Source organism: Phaenicophaeus curvirostris, chromosome 8, assembly GCF_032191515.1.
Source record: "Phaenicophaeus curvirostris isolate KB17595 chromosome 8, BPBGC_Pcur_1.0, whole genome shotgun sequence".
Classification (NCBI taxonomy): domain Eukaryota; kingdom Metazoa; phylum Chordata; class Aves; order Cuculiformes; family Cuculidae; genus Phaenicophaeus; species Phaenicophaeus curvirostris.
The window spans coordinates 13374766-13393529 of NC_091399.1; the positions used below are offsets into that span (position 1 = coordinate 13374766).

The 18764-nt window shown below is 37.3% G+C and overlaps 1 protein-coding gene across 3 annotated transcripts in view; it reads right to left on the bottom strand.

Moving 5' to 3' along the window:
* DENND1B (DENN domain containing 1B) overlaps positions 1-18764 on the bottom strand; it is a 165178-nt gene that overhangs the window by 111183 nt on the left and 35231 nt on the right. For all 3 annotated transcript variants that reach the window (XM_069862529.1, XM_069862528.1, XM_069862530.1), the window contains exon 3: positions 11921-11964. In XM_069862529.1, coding sequence (XP_069718630.1) covers positions 11921-11964 — 44 coding nt within the window. The remainder of the gene's footprint in view (positions 1-11920; positions 11965-18764) is intronic.

An 18764-nucleotide genomic window follows, 5' to 3' on the forward strand; every position in this document is an offset into this window, starting at 1 on the left:
AGTCATGACAGGTATTTCTCACTCAAACCAGTAACTTCAACGGGGATATTTAAATACTTAGAGTTAAGCACAGATTTAGGCTCATTCTAAAATCAAAGACAGTCTGTTTAGCATCTTTCAGCATTGACCCCTTCGTTATAAAGACTCAACAAAGGTGAAATTCTAATGCTGCCACATAAAACAACCGATGAAAAGACAAGCTCTGTCCTCGCCACTGACTTTTCCTTCTGCTTTCTCTTAAGTCACACACATCCACAGCAGGGATCCATGCGAAGCCAGCAGCAGCAGTTATATTTCAAAGACTTAGCTCATACCTCTGCTAAAAATCTCATTAGAAAATTGTAGCTCTAATAAAGAAAGGCCCAAATGGTTTGAATAATAAAAAAATTTTAATCTTAGATTACATTCACAGAAGTCCAAAGGTCTAAAGTATGGAAGTCATTATCAGGCCTCTTTAACTATTTTTAACTTTTCCAAAGTGCATCATTCAGCAATTATCTAGCAGTTCTGTAAGGTAAAAAAAAAACAACCGTAGCAACTGCTTTCTGAACACAACTGCCTTCTGAGCAAAGAAGAACACAGAAATTAAATGCAAATAGTTTAGGGTAGAAATGCAAAGCTCTCTTAATCACAATTTTAATCACACAACCTACAACTGACATTTAGAACAATCAGGTTATCATAAAACCCAAACACTTTTAAAAGACTTGCTCTCTAAGAATTGTCATAATTTCATCTTTCTAAAGTTTATTTAGAGAAATATTTTTTGTCTAAGATGAATGAGGAGAGCGCTTACAGAATTCCAGAGTTAACTTCTCTTGTTCCTGCTCCCTAACCCTTCTCCTCTTGGCCACCTCTCGGTTACATGCTCAGGGCAGGCTGGAAGGAAGAAAAGGTTGGTTGACCTACCTGCACCTGCCAGACAGGCAGCTGAAGGTTTTTGGTAATTAGTTTAGCTGCTCTGTGTGCTACAGAGCAATCAGGGCACAGTTAAATCATGAAGACAAATGAGGTAGCAGGAAAGAAGGACTCTATACAACGAGGCAACAAGAAGATCCTGAGATCTTAGAGAAGCAAAATCCCATAAAGATGTAGCTATCGGAGATGTGGCAGTGGAGACCTGAAGGTCAGCTGCATCTGCTACTTAACTTACAGATGATTGTTGCAACGTCACTTAGATCTAAAAGTACATTAAATACAGACAAAAATAAATTAAAACAAGCCAATGACTAGAAGAGTGCCATGACCTGGGTGCAGTACACTTTGACTGGAGACACACTACAGGGTGCTTGTGCCCTGTACAGCACACTGAGCCTGACGTCCCGGGCAGTACTCGTAAGACTTTACTGCTTTTAGAGAATCTTTCAGAAGCACCTTACAAGGAGAAAAGAACATATTAACTAATTAACCCTGAGTACTTTAAAAGGCACTGTTAATCTCACTATCCTGCAAGACTAAAGAACAAGGCTTCCTAAAAAAACAGAGTAAGTTTGACCATTCTGATACTTTTAATAAGTTATAAAATGTTGAAGGGTCCATTTATCCAATTGTTCCTGAATTTCATCATGTAACCAGTTAAAAATAAAGCATTTTTCAGCCACAGTTATATCCAGCATAGCATACCATAGCATCACTTCAAAATAATAAGCTCAGTTAAAAACAGCAGAATAGTTACAGCAATATTAAGTTCGGTACAGGCTAATTTAAAAAAAGAACCCCAAACCTAACTTTCCTGAAACTCATAATAAAAGTATAAAAAATGATAATGCTCTTCGTCCCAAAGAAAATTCCCATTACAATAAGCATAGATTGAATGCTACCACCTACCCTAATAACTGGCAAGGCAAACAAAACCAAAAGAAATAATACTTTGCCATGCAACTCTACCAAGCATATAAAATTTGTATCCCATGTACCAATAAATAGTTTCCCCTTATTTCCCTGACTCATGTCAGGGAGACCATTATTCTCTATATAATATCAGAGAGCTAGCAAAAACAGGAAATACGCTCTTCCGTCTCTACTCTTGGGATTACTATGAGCAATATTTAACTTCTAAGGTAGTATTTTTTATCTTTAAGAAAGTTCATTACATCATGTACAAAAATGGATACCAGAGTATGTCACACAATTTTCTATTACCATGCAGTAGCAAAATTAGTGACTTTTTATCATTATGTACTCCCAACGACAGCATCTGTAATGAGAGGCAAGGTAGATGCCACTTGCAAAATCCAAGGAGTATCAGGCATGGAGCATAGTTGACACTCAGGTCAAAAGGCTTTCTTCTTGATCATCAAGAAAATATAATGTTAATGGAAAATTAACTACAAGGGTATACTACAAATAATAAATAGCTGCATTTCCATAAAATACACTTTAAAATTCATAAAATTTCAAGCATGACAAACTCTACCCTTGATGACACTTGATACGTTTCAGTTTCATTTCAATTCGAAGAACATTTTGTTCCAAACATACTCCAAAACTTCAAACTCACCGCAAACTTCAAACCATGCATAGTACTAATTATAAAAGAAATAAACAAAAAAAAAAATCAACTTCAATTTTGATGGAAGCAGCCAAGGCAGAAGGACCCACAACATGCAGCAACCAGGAAACCAGAATGAAAGGTCAGAAGCAAGAAAAGGAGATAATTTTTAAGTCAGAAGGCAAAAAAATAGCTAAATCAATTTACTTTAAGAATTAAAAAATGGCTTCTATTTGCTCACTGCACCACATTGTCTGTTTAATACAGGTGATTAGAGTTTGCCAGACTTTTGGGTGTACAACCAGCAAACTTTTTTGACAACTACTTAAGTTCTTTCAAGTCTCCTCTTGGAATCATCAGCCTGGATGCAAAAAAGTCTTGAATGTTCCATAAAACATGTTCAGGCTTATAGGCAAAACTCAAACAACTTCACCTTGTTTGAAATACCACTTTCCACTTTCTGACTCCCTCAGTTTTCTAATGATTATGTTTCACTCAGGCACATTTCAGAAGCAGAAGCAAGCAAGAAAACATTTAGACTACAATAGTGAAACTAGGAACAATAGCCTGAGCATGACATACAAAATCGCTGCATTTTCTGAACTAAATCCTAAGAACAAATAAGAAGTACTGCATTAGTTACCTAAAAGTCAAGTCCAGAAACAGAGTGTCTGTAAGTAGTATGAGGTCGCTCCTTGCCTAGAAAGCTTCTACAATATAAGTGGTCTGCCCAGTAAATGCCCGATACTGATTGTACACAGAAGGGTCAGCACCAGATCTGCAGACTGCTAATATGTAAGAACGGGTCTGCTCAAGCTGAGGAGTGAATGGTGTCTTATAATGTCAGGTGATGCTCTTCCAGAATCAGAACTTTCCACTGATTTTTTCATAAAATGATCCTAATCTTGCTGGCAACTCAAAGACTTAAAAGTAGTTAATAAATGTATCACATATGTAAACGAACAACTTGGGTGCCACACTGAGAGAAAAATATCTGCAGTAGAGAGTGACCTATGCAGATAAATAAGGTGAGACAGTTCAAAGGCTAAACCCTTGACTGGGCTCATCCATCTCTCAATTTGCAACCCTACAGGAGAAGCGTGCTGGCTCCCACAGTTGTCAGCAATAAGGCAACTTGGGGAACCACATTAGATTGTAAATGGTAGCGAAACTGATTACATGTGTGGGCTGTTTCTTGAGCCAGAAGAATCTATAACCAAAAGAAAAGGAACAGAGAAAGGAAATCCATTTCTAAGGTACCTGCAGAGGATTACCATTTCATAAGTACAATTATTTGTGATCTTTTTATAAAGGAAACAGTTGCTCCTTGTTTTACAGGCAGAAGAGGTCAAATTCTGAGCCTTACCATAACGCAGCCCCACATGAATCACTTGTAACAGGTTTTCAGTACTAAAATCGGGTATTATCGATAGTGTCAAAAAATGGAAGAGAGATGAAACAACTCCAAGACCAAAGTGGGACAGGGAAGAAGCAAACAAGCATCACTTTAAAGCACTGATATATCCCTTGTGTTACCAGATGCGGACAGATGAACAAGAATTAAAGCACAAAGGACATACACTTAGATGTATTTTTTCCTCACGGAGATATGCAATGTACAACCAATCAATTCACCTATGGCTGAGCCTGTCCAGAACTTCAGGTTCCCTGCTGCAGTGTTGTTGCTAGAGATTACTCTTCAACAATTTTAGATTGGTGTTCCTGCATGTAAGCATTCATCAGCCACTTCAGCATAAAGTCAATGAGCTTAGCTTAGACTTCTGATATAGCATAAACCAACTCTGAACAGCTAAAAGGAGAGGGAGGCAGCAAGCCAGGCAGCACGAGCAGCTACAGCCAGGAAAATTTTCAGTTGTATCATTTTTGATCCAGTAGAATAAAGGTGCCATACTCAGGGAAGACACTCCCAAATCTAACCCGAGTAGTCACTGCACTTACTTAAAATTAATAAAAATCCTGAATAGGATTTCTCTATAAATTGAAAGAGGTCTTCCCTCTTCCTGACTATAGTCTAAAATTCAAGAACTGATGCACTGCATCTGCACCAGTCCAGCGTGATTTTTCTAGGAGTGCCTAAATGCAGTACAAAGCACTATGCATGCGTTGTAACCTCAGAGACAGGCTATTTCTCAGATGTGAATCTTTTGTTACTGACTACTTTTATCAACAACTGCAGCCAGAAACAACTTACAAAAAAAAAAAAAAGAGAGAGAGAGAGAAACTCAACACTTCTGCTTAGGGAAGAAGCAGAGTTTACCAGCCAAGCATTTCACAATGCCTTGAAAACTTACACAGAGGTAATGAGTACCAGAAATAAGTATATTCTGATGAATTAATGTGTTTCCCTTCCTAGCACCCTGATTGGAGCTGCTTCACCTTCACTTATTCCTTGTCCAAGATCCCAAACCATGCAGCCTTGATCCCTTCAGCTGCAGCCCACTAACAACCCTTGTCTTGCTTTTGCTGCTGGCAAAGTCCTCACTCCAGTTCCTGATCTCAGTCCCACCATAGATTGTTCTTTGGCACCAGTGCACCCTGGTTCCTTCATTTCATCATACTTGGATTATGACATTTGATCCCAGACCATTTCCTAACATAAGTGACATGTAAAAGAAAGTTATTGTATATAACAAAATATAAATTATTAATTTGAAGTAACACTTCAAATATCTGTAGCAGTAACAGTGAACCAACGTAACTCAAATGCTCTCCCAGTTCTGCAGAAAATTACCATTAAGAAAAGCAGAACAAGAGTCAAGAACCACACACAGGGTTCAGGAATAATACCTCCAGTACCAGCATAAAGAGAGGCTGAACTAGTTAGGATATTCCTCAAAAAGCGCCAGTAAGCTTGAAACATGAATCATAAGAGCAACGCTGAATGTAAAACAGAGGCAACATATCGGAGACTAAGATGGATGGAGGGGAGGGTACTAATCAAGTAGATGAGAAAGTGTAAGGTAGCACAGAATAAGGAATTAGGTGACATTAGACTGGAATATTCTGAGGGCAGCTGAGGTCAATCAACAACGACATCACACATGACAATTTGGCAGTCTTTCTGGAAGACGTTTCAAATGATTGTCATCACTGCTTCAGCCATCAGTTAATTTTTAATTCTTTGGTTTGGCACATCGCTGCAGGCTGTAGGAATAAGCCAAATCGCTAACAGTTATTTTCAATAGGCTGATACAGAGTATCTGAAAGACAGTCAAATATTAATACTGTACTTATTTGAGCAAAGAAAGAAATGAACATTTCTATAAAATGTAGTTCCCCCAATATCACAGCTGTATTATAAAAAAATGGCTAATATATGCATACAGTCTATTAAAATGCACATAATGTATTTGACTCAAAACGAAAACATATCTAACAAGTAATTCCATTCATCTCGCCCTTTTTCACCCAGCCTTAAGATATACAAATGCACGCCTTTTCACCAGAACACAGCAGCTGGGAATGAAAAGAAAAGCATTCAGATGATCATTTTCACATCATATTCCATCGTCTTTTCACCAGCTTCTCCTCAGTCTTTCTTTGAGTCCCATTCTGTTACAAGAGAGCTGCTTTTTAGATCAATTCATATTTCCATAATCCACACTGCTGTTTCTGCCTCTCCTCCCCAGGGTGGACTAACCCCTGCATCCAGAACTATGGCTTACAACTGTCATTAAGACCTATAACAATAACAAGATAACAAAAGAGCTGGTAGAGATGAGGCTGGCCAGTACCATATGCTGATGAAGTTCAACATTTTTAACTTAAAAGCTTTATAAAACAAAACTGCCACAATCCTGAAAATAAGCGTACTTGATGTTGCCACCTGTCCTCAGAATTTCAAGAAAGTTCCAAATATCAAAATAAAGATTTATTCTGTGTCTGCTGGGGTGAATTTAAAAAAAAAAAAAAAAGAGAGAGAGAGAGAGAAAGAATGCATCTTGCATCTTGGAATATTTACATCTCGAATGATGTAAGGATCTCTGTGATCCTGGGTGTTCCCAGCATGTCTAGGTGGGTATTGTTTCACAGAATATTTATCAGGCCCAGAGAGATCTTTTCTGTTCACACAGCGTGGTTAGCAACTATAAATACACCTCTATAATGTTGTTCTGCCAGTGATCTATCAGTACTGATTTGCACAGAGAGAAAGCATTGCTGCTTCACACACACAGTATTCTTCAATGAAAAACAGTATGTATTTCAAACAAGAAATGTCAGGAAATCACAGGATACTATCTTAACCTGATAAAGCTTGCTTGCAATGCACAAAGCTGTCATGACCTCATGTGGGTTAACTGTTTTCATCAAAGTTATACAGGAATTCAAGTTTCAAAATATCCTTAAACTAAATGATTATGTGTAACATTTAGATAAAAATACTTTCTAAAATTAGTAATCTCATTAGATTGAGTCTTCCCTTTCTCATACCTATGTACCCCAATACTAATCAAATTTATTAATACACAAGCAAAAAAAGACCTTATTTTTAAGATTTATTGATTAAAAAAACCCATGAAAGCAAGCACCTATCTAGTTTGCATAAACATTTGAAACGTGTATTTAATGCCTCATCAGAATAAAAGAACAAAGCCATCAAATGCAGAAAGCCGGTGCGATGCATCCCCTAACAGCATGCCTGCAGCCTTGAAAGAGTGTAAACAGTCTCATACCTCCCGGGTTCCTGCTGCTCCCTTAGGAGAGCACAGAGGAACACAAAATCATCACTATTGGCTTCCACACACTATTTTGACCCAGACAACAGACTTAAACTTGCTTCTTGAGATTTTTTTTTTAAAATAAAACCTGTGCTGTTGTTTAAATCTTTAAGAAAAATGAATAGAATCTCTTCCATATTGACCTAACTTATATAATTACTGCCACGATCCATGCACTTTAATATTCCATCCTTTAAGAAAACAAGCACTTCGACTCCAACCAGACATTCTTATAAGCCAGGCTGAACAACTTTCAGTAGTTAACACACACATTTAAAATATAGTCTGCTTTGCTGAGGGAAGGCTAATATATTAGTATTATACTTCATAGGATTTGTCCCTTAAACAACTGATATTTACAGACATGCATGTGTATCTATGTTTTTATATACACAAACATTTTCATGGGAATCTGACAGATATACATGTATAACATTAGGCTTTGGCAGCTCGGTCACTACAGGATAAGGAATAAGGTTTGTTCCTCAAAATTCAGTAGTGATTTTTGCATAATTAGATACATTAAAATAAAAAAAAACCCAGATGTTATGATATTAACTATGAGATAATACCCCAAAGGGTGTTACAGTAACTCCACAGAACACTACAGAGATTCCTCCCGTGAGATGCCATCTCCCTCACTAGTTACTCATTTGTAGGGTTTGGAAAAATCCTGACATGAAAAAGCAGAATTAGTCTGTTTGCCTGAGAAAGCAGAGTGTGAGAGACAACAGGACGAAGTCTGCAACACAACTAACAGTCTAATGCAGTCTCAATTCCTTCTCAACCCACGTCTTCAGCCAACAATCGCTTGTCATATTTTGTATTACTAAAGTGGCTCCTGATAAAACTGTCTCCTGCCATACTAGCTACTTGTATCATCTTTCTTGTGAGTTGTTTTTCACCAATAGAGAACTGGCAGACTCAAGAAAGAAATTATTACATGATTGGAAGGGATGAAAATCAGACCTATTCAATGGATCCATTTGTCTGTACACCACATAATCTGGGACCTCCTGCAGATGGAAACCACTTTGGGCCAACACACAGTCAGATTAAAAATCAACAGAATTCTTACCCAGATAAAAATAATAGCCAAAATAATTTGTAAGAAATGTCAGACTTCTCATACTTCAAAGGTTAAGACCAGACAGAAAGCAGCACTGCCTCTGGCAAGGCCACTAACCCCAACTGGTGCTATCGGCACCGTGTGCTCCTTCCTTGTGCCAACACTGCTCCTTTCCCAAGAAGGTTTCAACCCAATTAAGTTACTGAGAAATTGAGTGTTTTTATTTCCAGAACAGCTACGAACAGAGGCATACTGGAGGCATCTGGACACATCCGACATGAATAGGCCTCTACCACTGACTCCACTGCCATGAGGAGACAGCCAGCATCAGCAGATCACAGCTCTGCTGGGTGACATGAATTTCTGTGGAGTTACACGTTTTCTTTTTCAACACTTACAAAGTATTTAATTTTTGAACCAAAGGTATTGTTTTTACTTGGGTTGCTTCCCTAAAGCACTTTAAAAATACTTTAAAAACTACTGGATTTTTTGTTTCCAGATACCATGGCATAACTATTTTCTCTGTATAGACTCCTGTTTGAAAATTAAACTCCAGTATAACCAGCCTGAATAAACAAAATAGGAATTCCAAGATCAAAACCACACGCACCTCTTATCACAAAAATTTCATTGAGCACAAGGGGAGATCTGAACATGCTACAAGACAGAGCCTGTAGGCATACACATTCAAGATGTATTTTAAATTTTTTAAAAAACCAATTAAATGGCTACAACCCATTCCTCATCCAAAGCTGACTTTGTGAGCACAATGACAGAGAAGCTATATATGCTCGAACAAAGAATCTTCACATTTCTTCTAAAGTGCTAAGATTATTCAGAAACTTTTCAACACTGTCAAACTCATGGTTATAGCATTAATTGTAACTCTCAAACGGAGCAGTTCCTTCAGCTTTTGGGGTACTTTTTAATGAAGATTTTCTTTGAAACGATAGTGTGGTTCTTTGCACTTAAAATTCCATCCGGCATGAGTTCATTGTTTAACTGATAGTTTTGAGAGTCACCAACAGGTGACCCACCACCAAAAACAGACCAAAGCCAAATCAAGTCTACTTTACAAAATGCTCCTGGCAGAGAGAAGTATTTTTCATTTCCTGTCTTGAAACAGCACTTTTTTTTTTATTTCCCCTTTCTGTGTTTTTCCCTTTTCCTTCTTATTCTGGCATCTAAAGAATTACCAGATTGAAAATAAATGGTTTCCCTGCAGTCTTGGCAGATAAGGAAATAAACAATGAATCTTGCAAATTCTTTTATGGCATCGAAACTGCACCTTATTGGTTTTTTTTCTTTAATGGACTGTGTGTGAATAAGTGATCATGACAAATCCCTAATCTTTTCTTTCTCCTGATCATCTGTAGTTCCTGTAATGCAACCCATCCAAAACAGATGGGATGTTCTGCAAAACAAGATTTTGGAAAGTTGACATTTAAGAAAAAAAAGAGTCTAAGAAGAATAGTGCCCAGCATAAAAGCAAATGGCAGGGCAAGAATAAGTGAGAGGATTAGGGATGAGTCAGCATTGGAAAGTTCAGGCATACTGAGAGGATAAATGTGAGAAAGAGGAGGAATCTATCAAAATGGCTTAGACAAGTTTTCTTTGCATTATGAAAGCAACAAAAAGGTGACATGATAAACTGTAGAAAATTTCAGGAAGAGAGGAAAATATTTTGCCCACTGTTATCACATCACTGTGCAAACAGACAGCCCTTAGATTTTAGGGAAGATGATTCTTTGGGACACATCCAAAAACTAACTCACACATTTTTAATTTAAAATAGAAATGGCTGAAAAATGGGATGGAGAGTATTCTTTTTCTTGTCTTTCTTTTTCGGTTGTTTCTTGTTTTTCTGATATTCTCCCCACAAACTTTCACTGCAATTAACCTTGATAGTTTTAGTGAGATCTCATTTTTAAAAAAGTTAAAACTGGTAAACATTTATGTCTCCAATCCAGACCTACCAAGTTCAACATGCACACATACACATGCGCACAAAAGGCTTCTGCTGATTTCACTTGACTGCTTGGCTCAGGGCATCGCTGCAGAAGCTGCTGTATATTGAGTTCAAATCCAGTGGTACCAATAGGAAAATTTCCCTTGCAAGGATGAAGATTAAAACATACCATTTTCCACGAACACAAGCAATTCACCTGAAACACTGTATTCCCTACATCACTCAGGCAAAGGTTTTTCAGAGCCCAAGGCAGAGAGCTGCCTGAGGACTCTGGTTTTTATAGATGAGATATGTTTATTGCAGCTTTGTATGATTCCCCTCCAGTCTTTAGTGGGCTTCATCTTCTAATCATTTTTCTACACCAGCTGTTCTTTGAATAACCTTCGACTTACTGAATAAGCTCCCATTTTTCTTCACACATAATTTCCCTTTTTTTTTTCAAGATCAAGTCTTTCACAGGCAAAAGAAAAAGAACAAAACAGACTAGAAAAAAGAGAATTTAAATAACAATGAAGATGATCATTCTGCAGCAAGGAAAATTATCAAAACTTGCTGGATGTCCAGCTAAGAACATGTAACTGCACACTTTGCTTTATCATTTATCACTATCATATAAGCTGCACGTTTCTGACTGATGCTACTCCTTAATCATATACTCTACTTTCTATTTGGTATATTTATTCCTTTCACCATGAATCATCTTATTACTGTCTTTATAAAATCTTGTATTATTGATTAAAAAAAATCAACAATTTATCAAGATCTACTGTACAAAAGTATTTCCAGAACATCCATTATGGTGATATTACCAATGAAGAATATGTTAGACTCAGTATCACTCTAAAATGAAGATCAAAGAGAGACATTGAGTCAGAGATATTTCTTTTATTTAGTGGTTTTATGTACTTTTGTTATGAAAATAAAAATATTTCCACAGAAGAAACTCATTTAAAAGTTGCTGAACTTTAATAAAATAGTCCAGGAGGGAAAAAAAACCCACACTAATTACTAGCTTTGCTATCACTACAAACAGTGAAATAATCCTTCAGTCCTGTGTGTATAAACTTTCCTTTGAGAATTAATTATGGATAGAAACTAGGATTTTTACTCTTTAAAAATGAGTAAGTTCAGATCATTGTCTCTTATATAGGTCTGAGGATATTTTTTTCCCAAGCACATAACTAGGGTATCTACCTGCAAAATATCACTACATAAATATATAAAATTTTGCATTGTAAAGGATTGTGACATACAGTTTCTGACATTAAAAGGATATATATGTGCAGGTCTTCAGCTTTTTGTTTCTGGTGCTTTTTCTTAACACGATTTATAACATCAACGTTTGCAAAAGTTTTCCTGATAAATTTCCCACATTTTCAACTTAAAGCAGATAAAACCCCAGTGCTTCCAACAGTAACAGCTTATAAAATATGCCGTATCAAAACTAAGGTGACACAGAGAATTAGTACGATGCAGAGTGCTCTACAATTGCTATTGCATATTCCTGTCAGAAAGGCACTCTAATCACCGAGCCACCAGTTGGGTAAAGACTAACTCCTAGCTATCATTAGCATCTGCCTCTCCACAGCTGAATAGGAGAGCTTTTTATTATTATTCTAACATAAAAAAAAGTTCAATCTCATGTTTCCAACCTGGTCTCCAAAGTCCTCCGGGAACTTCCACAGTACCATTGGATCTGTAAATAATTGACAGACAGCATTAATCAGAGGCAAAGGAACAGAGTATTACAGTCAGTGTACATTAATATTAAAGAGAGGGTCAGCTTAGCATCAAGCTTTGAGGCCAGTGCAAAAATGTGTCTAAAAACTAAGGAAGAAACTAGATTATTAAAAAGACTTATTTTATATTTATGAAACTACATGTTTATTGTTATGGTAGCAGATTATAACGTACAAAACTATTTTCACATTCAGTTCTTTCATTTTAACCTTTGAGTACTTTATTTTTAAGCAGGTGTTCAATTTTCACATTTTAATTTAATTAAGGTTTTCATAAGAATTAAGAATTTCCATATGAGGAAAAAAGGATGTAAAATAAGAATGGAAAAACAAAAAGGTCTCTATGAGGCACAGAAAAGCATAAATTGTGATCTTAAAGACAGTACAACCTAACCAGCACTCTCAAGGAAGACTTTAGAAGAGCTAGCATGTTCGAATATTTTCATTCAGAGCCATTTAAAATGAGCATTTCAATAATATCTTAAAGTTTTCATTAACCTATTATAAACTGTTAATTATCAAAATAATCAGTGTTATTTAGGCTATACATCAGTCTACAATTAACATTATTTTGAAGGCATCTAACACAACAACCTGAATCACAACCTTTCAACGAAAACCAAATTCCACTCTACATCCCCCTACAGCTTGTAATCGCTTGTGCCACAAAACCTTCCTGAGGTGCTAGAGCTACACTGTATCACAAACCCCCAAGAAGTTTCACAGCACTTCTACAGCACCCAGGTTTGCTGCTGGCCTGCTGACAAGGAGCTAGAGACTACAGCCAGCACTCCTCCTTCCCTCTGGGACAGATGTTAAACCCAGCCTGGACCACGCACACTGAATATGTTGCAAAATTCAACTTGTAAATCAACTCAACCTAATTTTGATCTAATTCAAATCTAATTTAGATTTTAGATCAAAGTGTGGCCATTTGACTCTTCTTATTGGACAAGTACATTTTTGGTCCTGAGAACATCTGTGGAGGGTTCTGCAGCTTTTAAGAAAACACATGTGCTATGCACAAGGACTCTTCCTTCATCTACTAAAGGGAGCAAGAACTTCTCAAGGCAAAACATGAAACAAAAGATAAGATCCTATGTTTATAAAAATACAAGAGACAATAAATACAGTTACTTAAAACAGAGACTTCTTTCCCATCTATTTAGTGTGTATTTGAATCACAAACACATCTGTGTAATGACCAGATACAAGAGCCTGAATATATGAGTGCTTATACTGTCAGGGATCTCTGATCTTTATTCCAAGTTAGTATCACAAAAAAGCAAAGTTGTTATATGTCAGGAGTGGTATCTGAAAAATGCAGGGAGCAGCAAGAATGGTAACAGATATCAAATACTCAATGTTAAGTAATTCATAAATTACTAATTAAAAAACACTGGAGATTGTGCAGAATCAAAAAAAAACCTTAAAAAAGCTTCTAAAACTAAGGCCTCATGTCCACAAACATTTCTAACATAAACGTGTCTGCAAACAAGCAATCTCACTGCACTCCCACTACCTGGTGACCCTACCCCATCGTCTCTCTCGTGCTAGTGCAGGCAGTCCTGCAGCGACATGGTGAACCACATGAGGGAACTGACCAATTTCAAACCAACCATCTGAAATTTTTCATGTCAGTGTAAACTAGATCAGTTCCCCAAAACCTTTGGGTTTGTGCCAGAAAAAAAAAGGGGGGTGGGGGGAAGGGAAACAGGGCACACAGACTTGTGGTGGAAAGAAAGCAGGACTGCTTCATCCAGCAGCATTCTGGCCTTAAGCATTTGCTAGACCTCATGAAACTCAAGTTCATTACTAGCTACATCTATTCCCATTTCTTATCATCTATTTCTTGTTCAGAACTTCCTAAGCCTTGCTATACCATTTGTGCATAAGTGCATGGAGTGTTCTGCAGCACAGGCTGATGGATGGGAGGAACCAGCCTGGCAAGCTCCCCTCTTTGTTGCAATGAAATCAGGCAGATTATTTTGGCAGAAGTGAAGCACAGTTACATGAGAAACATTAAGTATATTGAAAGCTTTAGCAGCACTAACAAAATCATAGGGTTTTCTGATACTTTGCAAAATGTTTAATGTATAAACTTCTAAATGGGAAAGAAACGCAATTCCTTTCTTTCACTGTTCTTAGTGGAAGTTTAACTGCCAGACTTTGCTAAAGCAAAACCACCAAGCGTAATTTTAAAAAGTCAGTCCGGAGCAAAGTGCAATTTCAGAACTAAGTAAAACTTGGTTCTGGGTAACCTAGGATTCAAGGTCAAAAAATGGGCAAAAATTCTCACCTCAGTGAGGTGCCAAGGGAGCTGCACAGCATTTCACAGGAGCCCCCATTACCTACTGCAACAACATCAACAGCTCCAGTAACATCTTTTGGTGTCCTGATATGCTAACTCATATCAAACCTGCAACTATAATTTTGTGTCCTGCACAGTTTGTGATCTTCACTTCATATTATGAGCGTGCTCTTTTACTACTTTGGTCTCACTTGAAATAATAAAAACAACTCTGAAGTAAATTCCAGCTCACTGAAACACAGGTATAACAACATTTATTTTCATATTATGATAGGATATTAATATCATCAAAGGACCGTTAAGTTTATGTGGTCTAAACAAGGAAAATAATACTCTTAAAAATCCCTCATGAGAACAAAAAGAGCCAACATTTAAAAAAATATTCACAACTCAATTAAAGAAAAACATTCAAGTGCAACATCCAGCAAAAAAAACCAGACACCTCCAAGATCTGTCCAACTTCTTTGAGCTGGGTTTTGATGTTGTTATTCCTGGACTTCAACCCATTATTTTAGTAGCTACTTGCCATACTTTTGTTAAATAAGAAAATCTGACATGACTTGTGCTTCAAAAAGTAAGGTCACTGCACTCTTTCTGTGCCTCCACTCTCTGAAACCAAACCTTAAGACTTATAAAAAGCCTTGGGATTTTATGATAATTATCCTACTCAGGGATTGGGCTTTTTTTCAAAAGATTATATTTGTTTCTGCTTTTGAGGCCAGGCTCCCGCACACTGACACATCTTTGTGGCAACTTCTCACAACTGCTACAGAGGATGAAACAACAGGCTACTGATTTAAAAATAGGAAGAGAAAGTACAATCCAATTCTGCAACTATCTGCATTTCATCTTCAGATTTACAAAGGCTGAGGACTACTTTGTATTTTTACCCTATCTGATTTGGCAATGTTTGGTCAATTTTTGATGATTTTATGTGTGAGAGGATAAGAATCACTCGGTTGGTTGAGGAACTACTGAGCTAATCCTCATTTTCTTTTTCTAGCAGACTTTAGGACAAATGCTTTGTGCCAATTCCAAGTAAATGCAGTAGGTAAGGGGCAGTTGTCAAGTGCACACATATAATGCACATCTTGTACACTGTACATGTAAATGTGTTCACTGTTGCACGTGCAAATAGATCTAGGCAGATAGAAGTATCACTTCTTCCTATGTCTACTGCATCCAGGACAGACATTTCTTACAGAAGTACATCCTAGCACATGCAATAATGTTTGGAACTCCTTTGGTAAATATCCTACAGCAATGGAAAGTAGGAATCCTAGGCATGAATATCTCACACTTCTGCAGCTCATGCATACATTGCAAGACACAGCTGGTGAAGTTTGATTTATTTGACTACACTTGCATCATCTGTGTTCAAGTAAGTCTGTCCACACATATTTTGAAAGAAAGTTTTTTATGAGAAGACTCAGAAAGAACCAGCTAAGCTCCTGAGGACCACAGTTAAAAGCAGATGCAACTCTTGGTACAAGTCAGGAGACAGACAAGCATGGAAAGGTTTGCTGAGGGACCAGAAGAGTACAGCACATTTGACACAAAGAGAAGAGCAAGTCACATGCAAAGCTTAAAAACACAAGTATTTGAAATGTTGAAATCTAGAACTGCTCCACAAGAAAAGTGCTAAAAGAAGAGGAAAGCATATGCGTACTCCTCTCAAAAATCTATTCCCATAGAGCTAACTTCATAAATCATGTAATCCATATTTTTAGGAAAACCACTTCCAAGAAATTTTAACTTCCATAACTAATCTAAGCATATGTAAAAATACTATTTCTCATGACAGAGTAGATAAGCAGTGTGTTCAGAGGAAAGGACTGGATGACTGTTCAGTATCCCTCCAAATGTATTGTCTCTGAAGATGTAAAGATATTCATTGGAAAAAAAGCTGTCAGTGCAGAGGGGAAAGAAGAGAGTGGGGCCAGGAGTTATGGGGGTGGAGAAGAAACACACTGAGGAAAAGGAAGGCAGCAAAGCAAAGTTTATTACAGACACTTCTTCTTTCTTGTCTGGAAAAAAAAAGCAAGTTTCAGATTTTTTTTTTTTACGTGAACACAAGAATGTAATTAATAAAGCTGGAATGATATAGCATTATCTCAGGGAACAGCTTTATAAACACAAATTTACACAATAAGCAGAACTGATTTTGTTAGAGTAAGTACTTCTCAGCAATAAAACAGCAGTTGTCTAAACCTAGTTTATAATGCTGCTATTGCTTAAAGGCAAAAGTCTGTTCCATACGTAAAATAATTGACAGAAACTTAAAACAACAATCATAACAATGCTTTTCTATCAATATATAGTATTTTATTACAACAGTGATTCAGAAACAAAATAAGAGATGAACTGTAATTGCAACCCAAGTATTTTCACAAATGAAATCATCCGATGAAAAAAACAGCATTCACATTAAAAGATTATTTTTTCTAAGAAAGGACTTGTGTGTTATCATCTCAACATCTGCTCGTTAACAGCTTCATACATGAGGTGCCAGAGGTGCAGCAGGAACAGGAGGCACTGCTGTCAAGAAGATCCCAGTGCGACAATGGTCTTCAGCTCCCAGGTTTGGGGGACCAAAGTGGAGCACCCACCAGCAGCAGGAGCAAGAGCAAGACGCCACAGAAAAGGGGAAAGAGGGAGTTACACTATTACCCAAGCATCAGTAATCAGAAGAAAGAACAAGGACAAAATACATTGAAGCAACTTCATAAAAAAAGTGAAACTAAGGAACGCTCGCTAACTTCTCTGGCACTTAAAACCTGACAGATTAAAGACAATATGCAAATGAGGCTGCGCTGTAGGAAATATTTAAAATATACTTTTATAAAAATCATGCAGTCCACATTTTTTTTTTTTGCTCATCAAAAGAACACTGACTGAAAGAAAACTTCTACAGGACCATTAAGCCTGTTCTTGCTATAACTATCCCACAGAAAGCTGGTTGCAGAATGCAACCAGACTCCCAGCCTTTTCATAAAAGCAAATGAAAACTCATTTACAAAATTATACCAAATCTTAACAACCCAGTACCTTCAACTTCTTTACTCACACCTTGCCCAACAATGTGCCTTTCTAAATTGCCACCACAGTTTCAAATAGTTGCTAGTTCAGCAGAATAACAAATTAACACAAGGCAAAAAAACACTGCACTGACACAAGTATGTTCGCCTGGGAAAGCTGACTCCTTCCAGCCAAAGTGGATATTTGTAGAGTTAAATACTGAAATTTGACAACGAGTTACAAGAAAATGTGAGTTTCAGGAATTACATTTGCCAGCTTTTTCTGCTACATATTAATACACTGAGATTTTCCTGGGTGTACAGATGCTTACACAGTAACATCAGCTCCACTTTTGAGCAAGGTGCTGAACCTAGACTCACCTTTCAAATACGTCACAGTGTGGCCACAACACAAGAACCCAGTGGCTCCTGTTCCCTTTACCCTCCCCACACCAGTGGCCTCTGCTTTGCCTTCAACGGATTGTGAAGAGAAGTATTTTTAAAAATTAGTCAGTGAAGGTACCTGGCTCTCACTGGCATGGTAGGAGATATTTGGAATAACTTGCAATGTTATTCCCTTTAACTCTTCTCATGCAAAGCGTGAACTAAAGGACAACAGCATTAACAAACTGAAAATGAAAAACAACACTTTAGTAGCCTGCCTCAGTTATAGTCACAGTAGCTGTCACCTCTAAGTCTTCGTGGTTGCATACTTGCAAGTCAGGAATGTGGGGTTTATATCAGCAACTTTACAGTCAGGTTCAGAAACATCATTACAAAGACTGACTCCTCACGTGTAAGATGAAAAAGTCTTCCTCTCATAAGGAAGCTTTTCCTAAGGAAACTACTCTTACCTGTAGCTGACTATAAGCTGGGCAGGCTTTCAAGTTAGCTGAAACCTGCATCATAGTTTAAAATTATTTCTGCAGGACTTAAGCTTGAAAAATGCCCCAAATTACAAGTAACCCAAATTACTTACAGGCTTAGAACTTATCTGCACCTTTCCACAGACATGTAATTTAAGAAATGGTTTCAGGATACCCATGCACACACCATGTTCATGGAAATTCAGAATTTTGTTTCTAATGCATGGGAGAACAAAGACACGATCAGCAACTGTAGGAGACACCTGGTCCTTAAATGAGAACCACACATACCACATTCTTCTACACCCCATATAAACACAACTCTCATTTGAAGTCAGCGGGTCCAGCTAAGTCAACTACTCACAGCATGACAACATCATGGCAACTCCATGGTCTTTACATGCAGGTCACTACTACCCCAGCAAAGCAGTAACAGCTCAAAACCTGCATTGAAATGTGTGAATCTGACATGCGTATATCACCCTGTAAAGCCACATAATAGATCTATTGACTGCAAAGTTTACCATAAAATTCTTCTCAAGTACTTCTACATTTAAGTTACG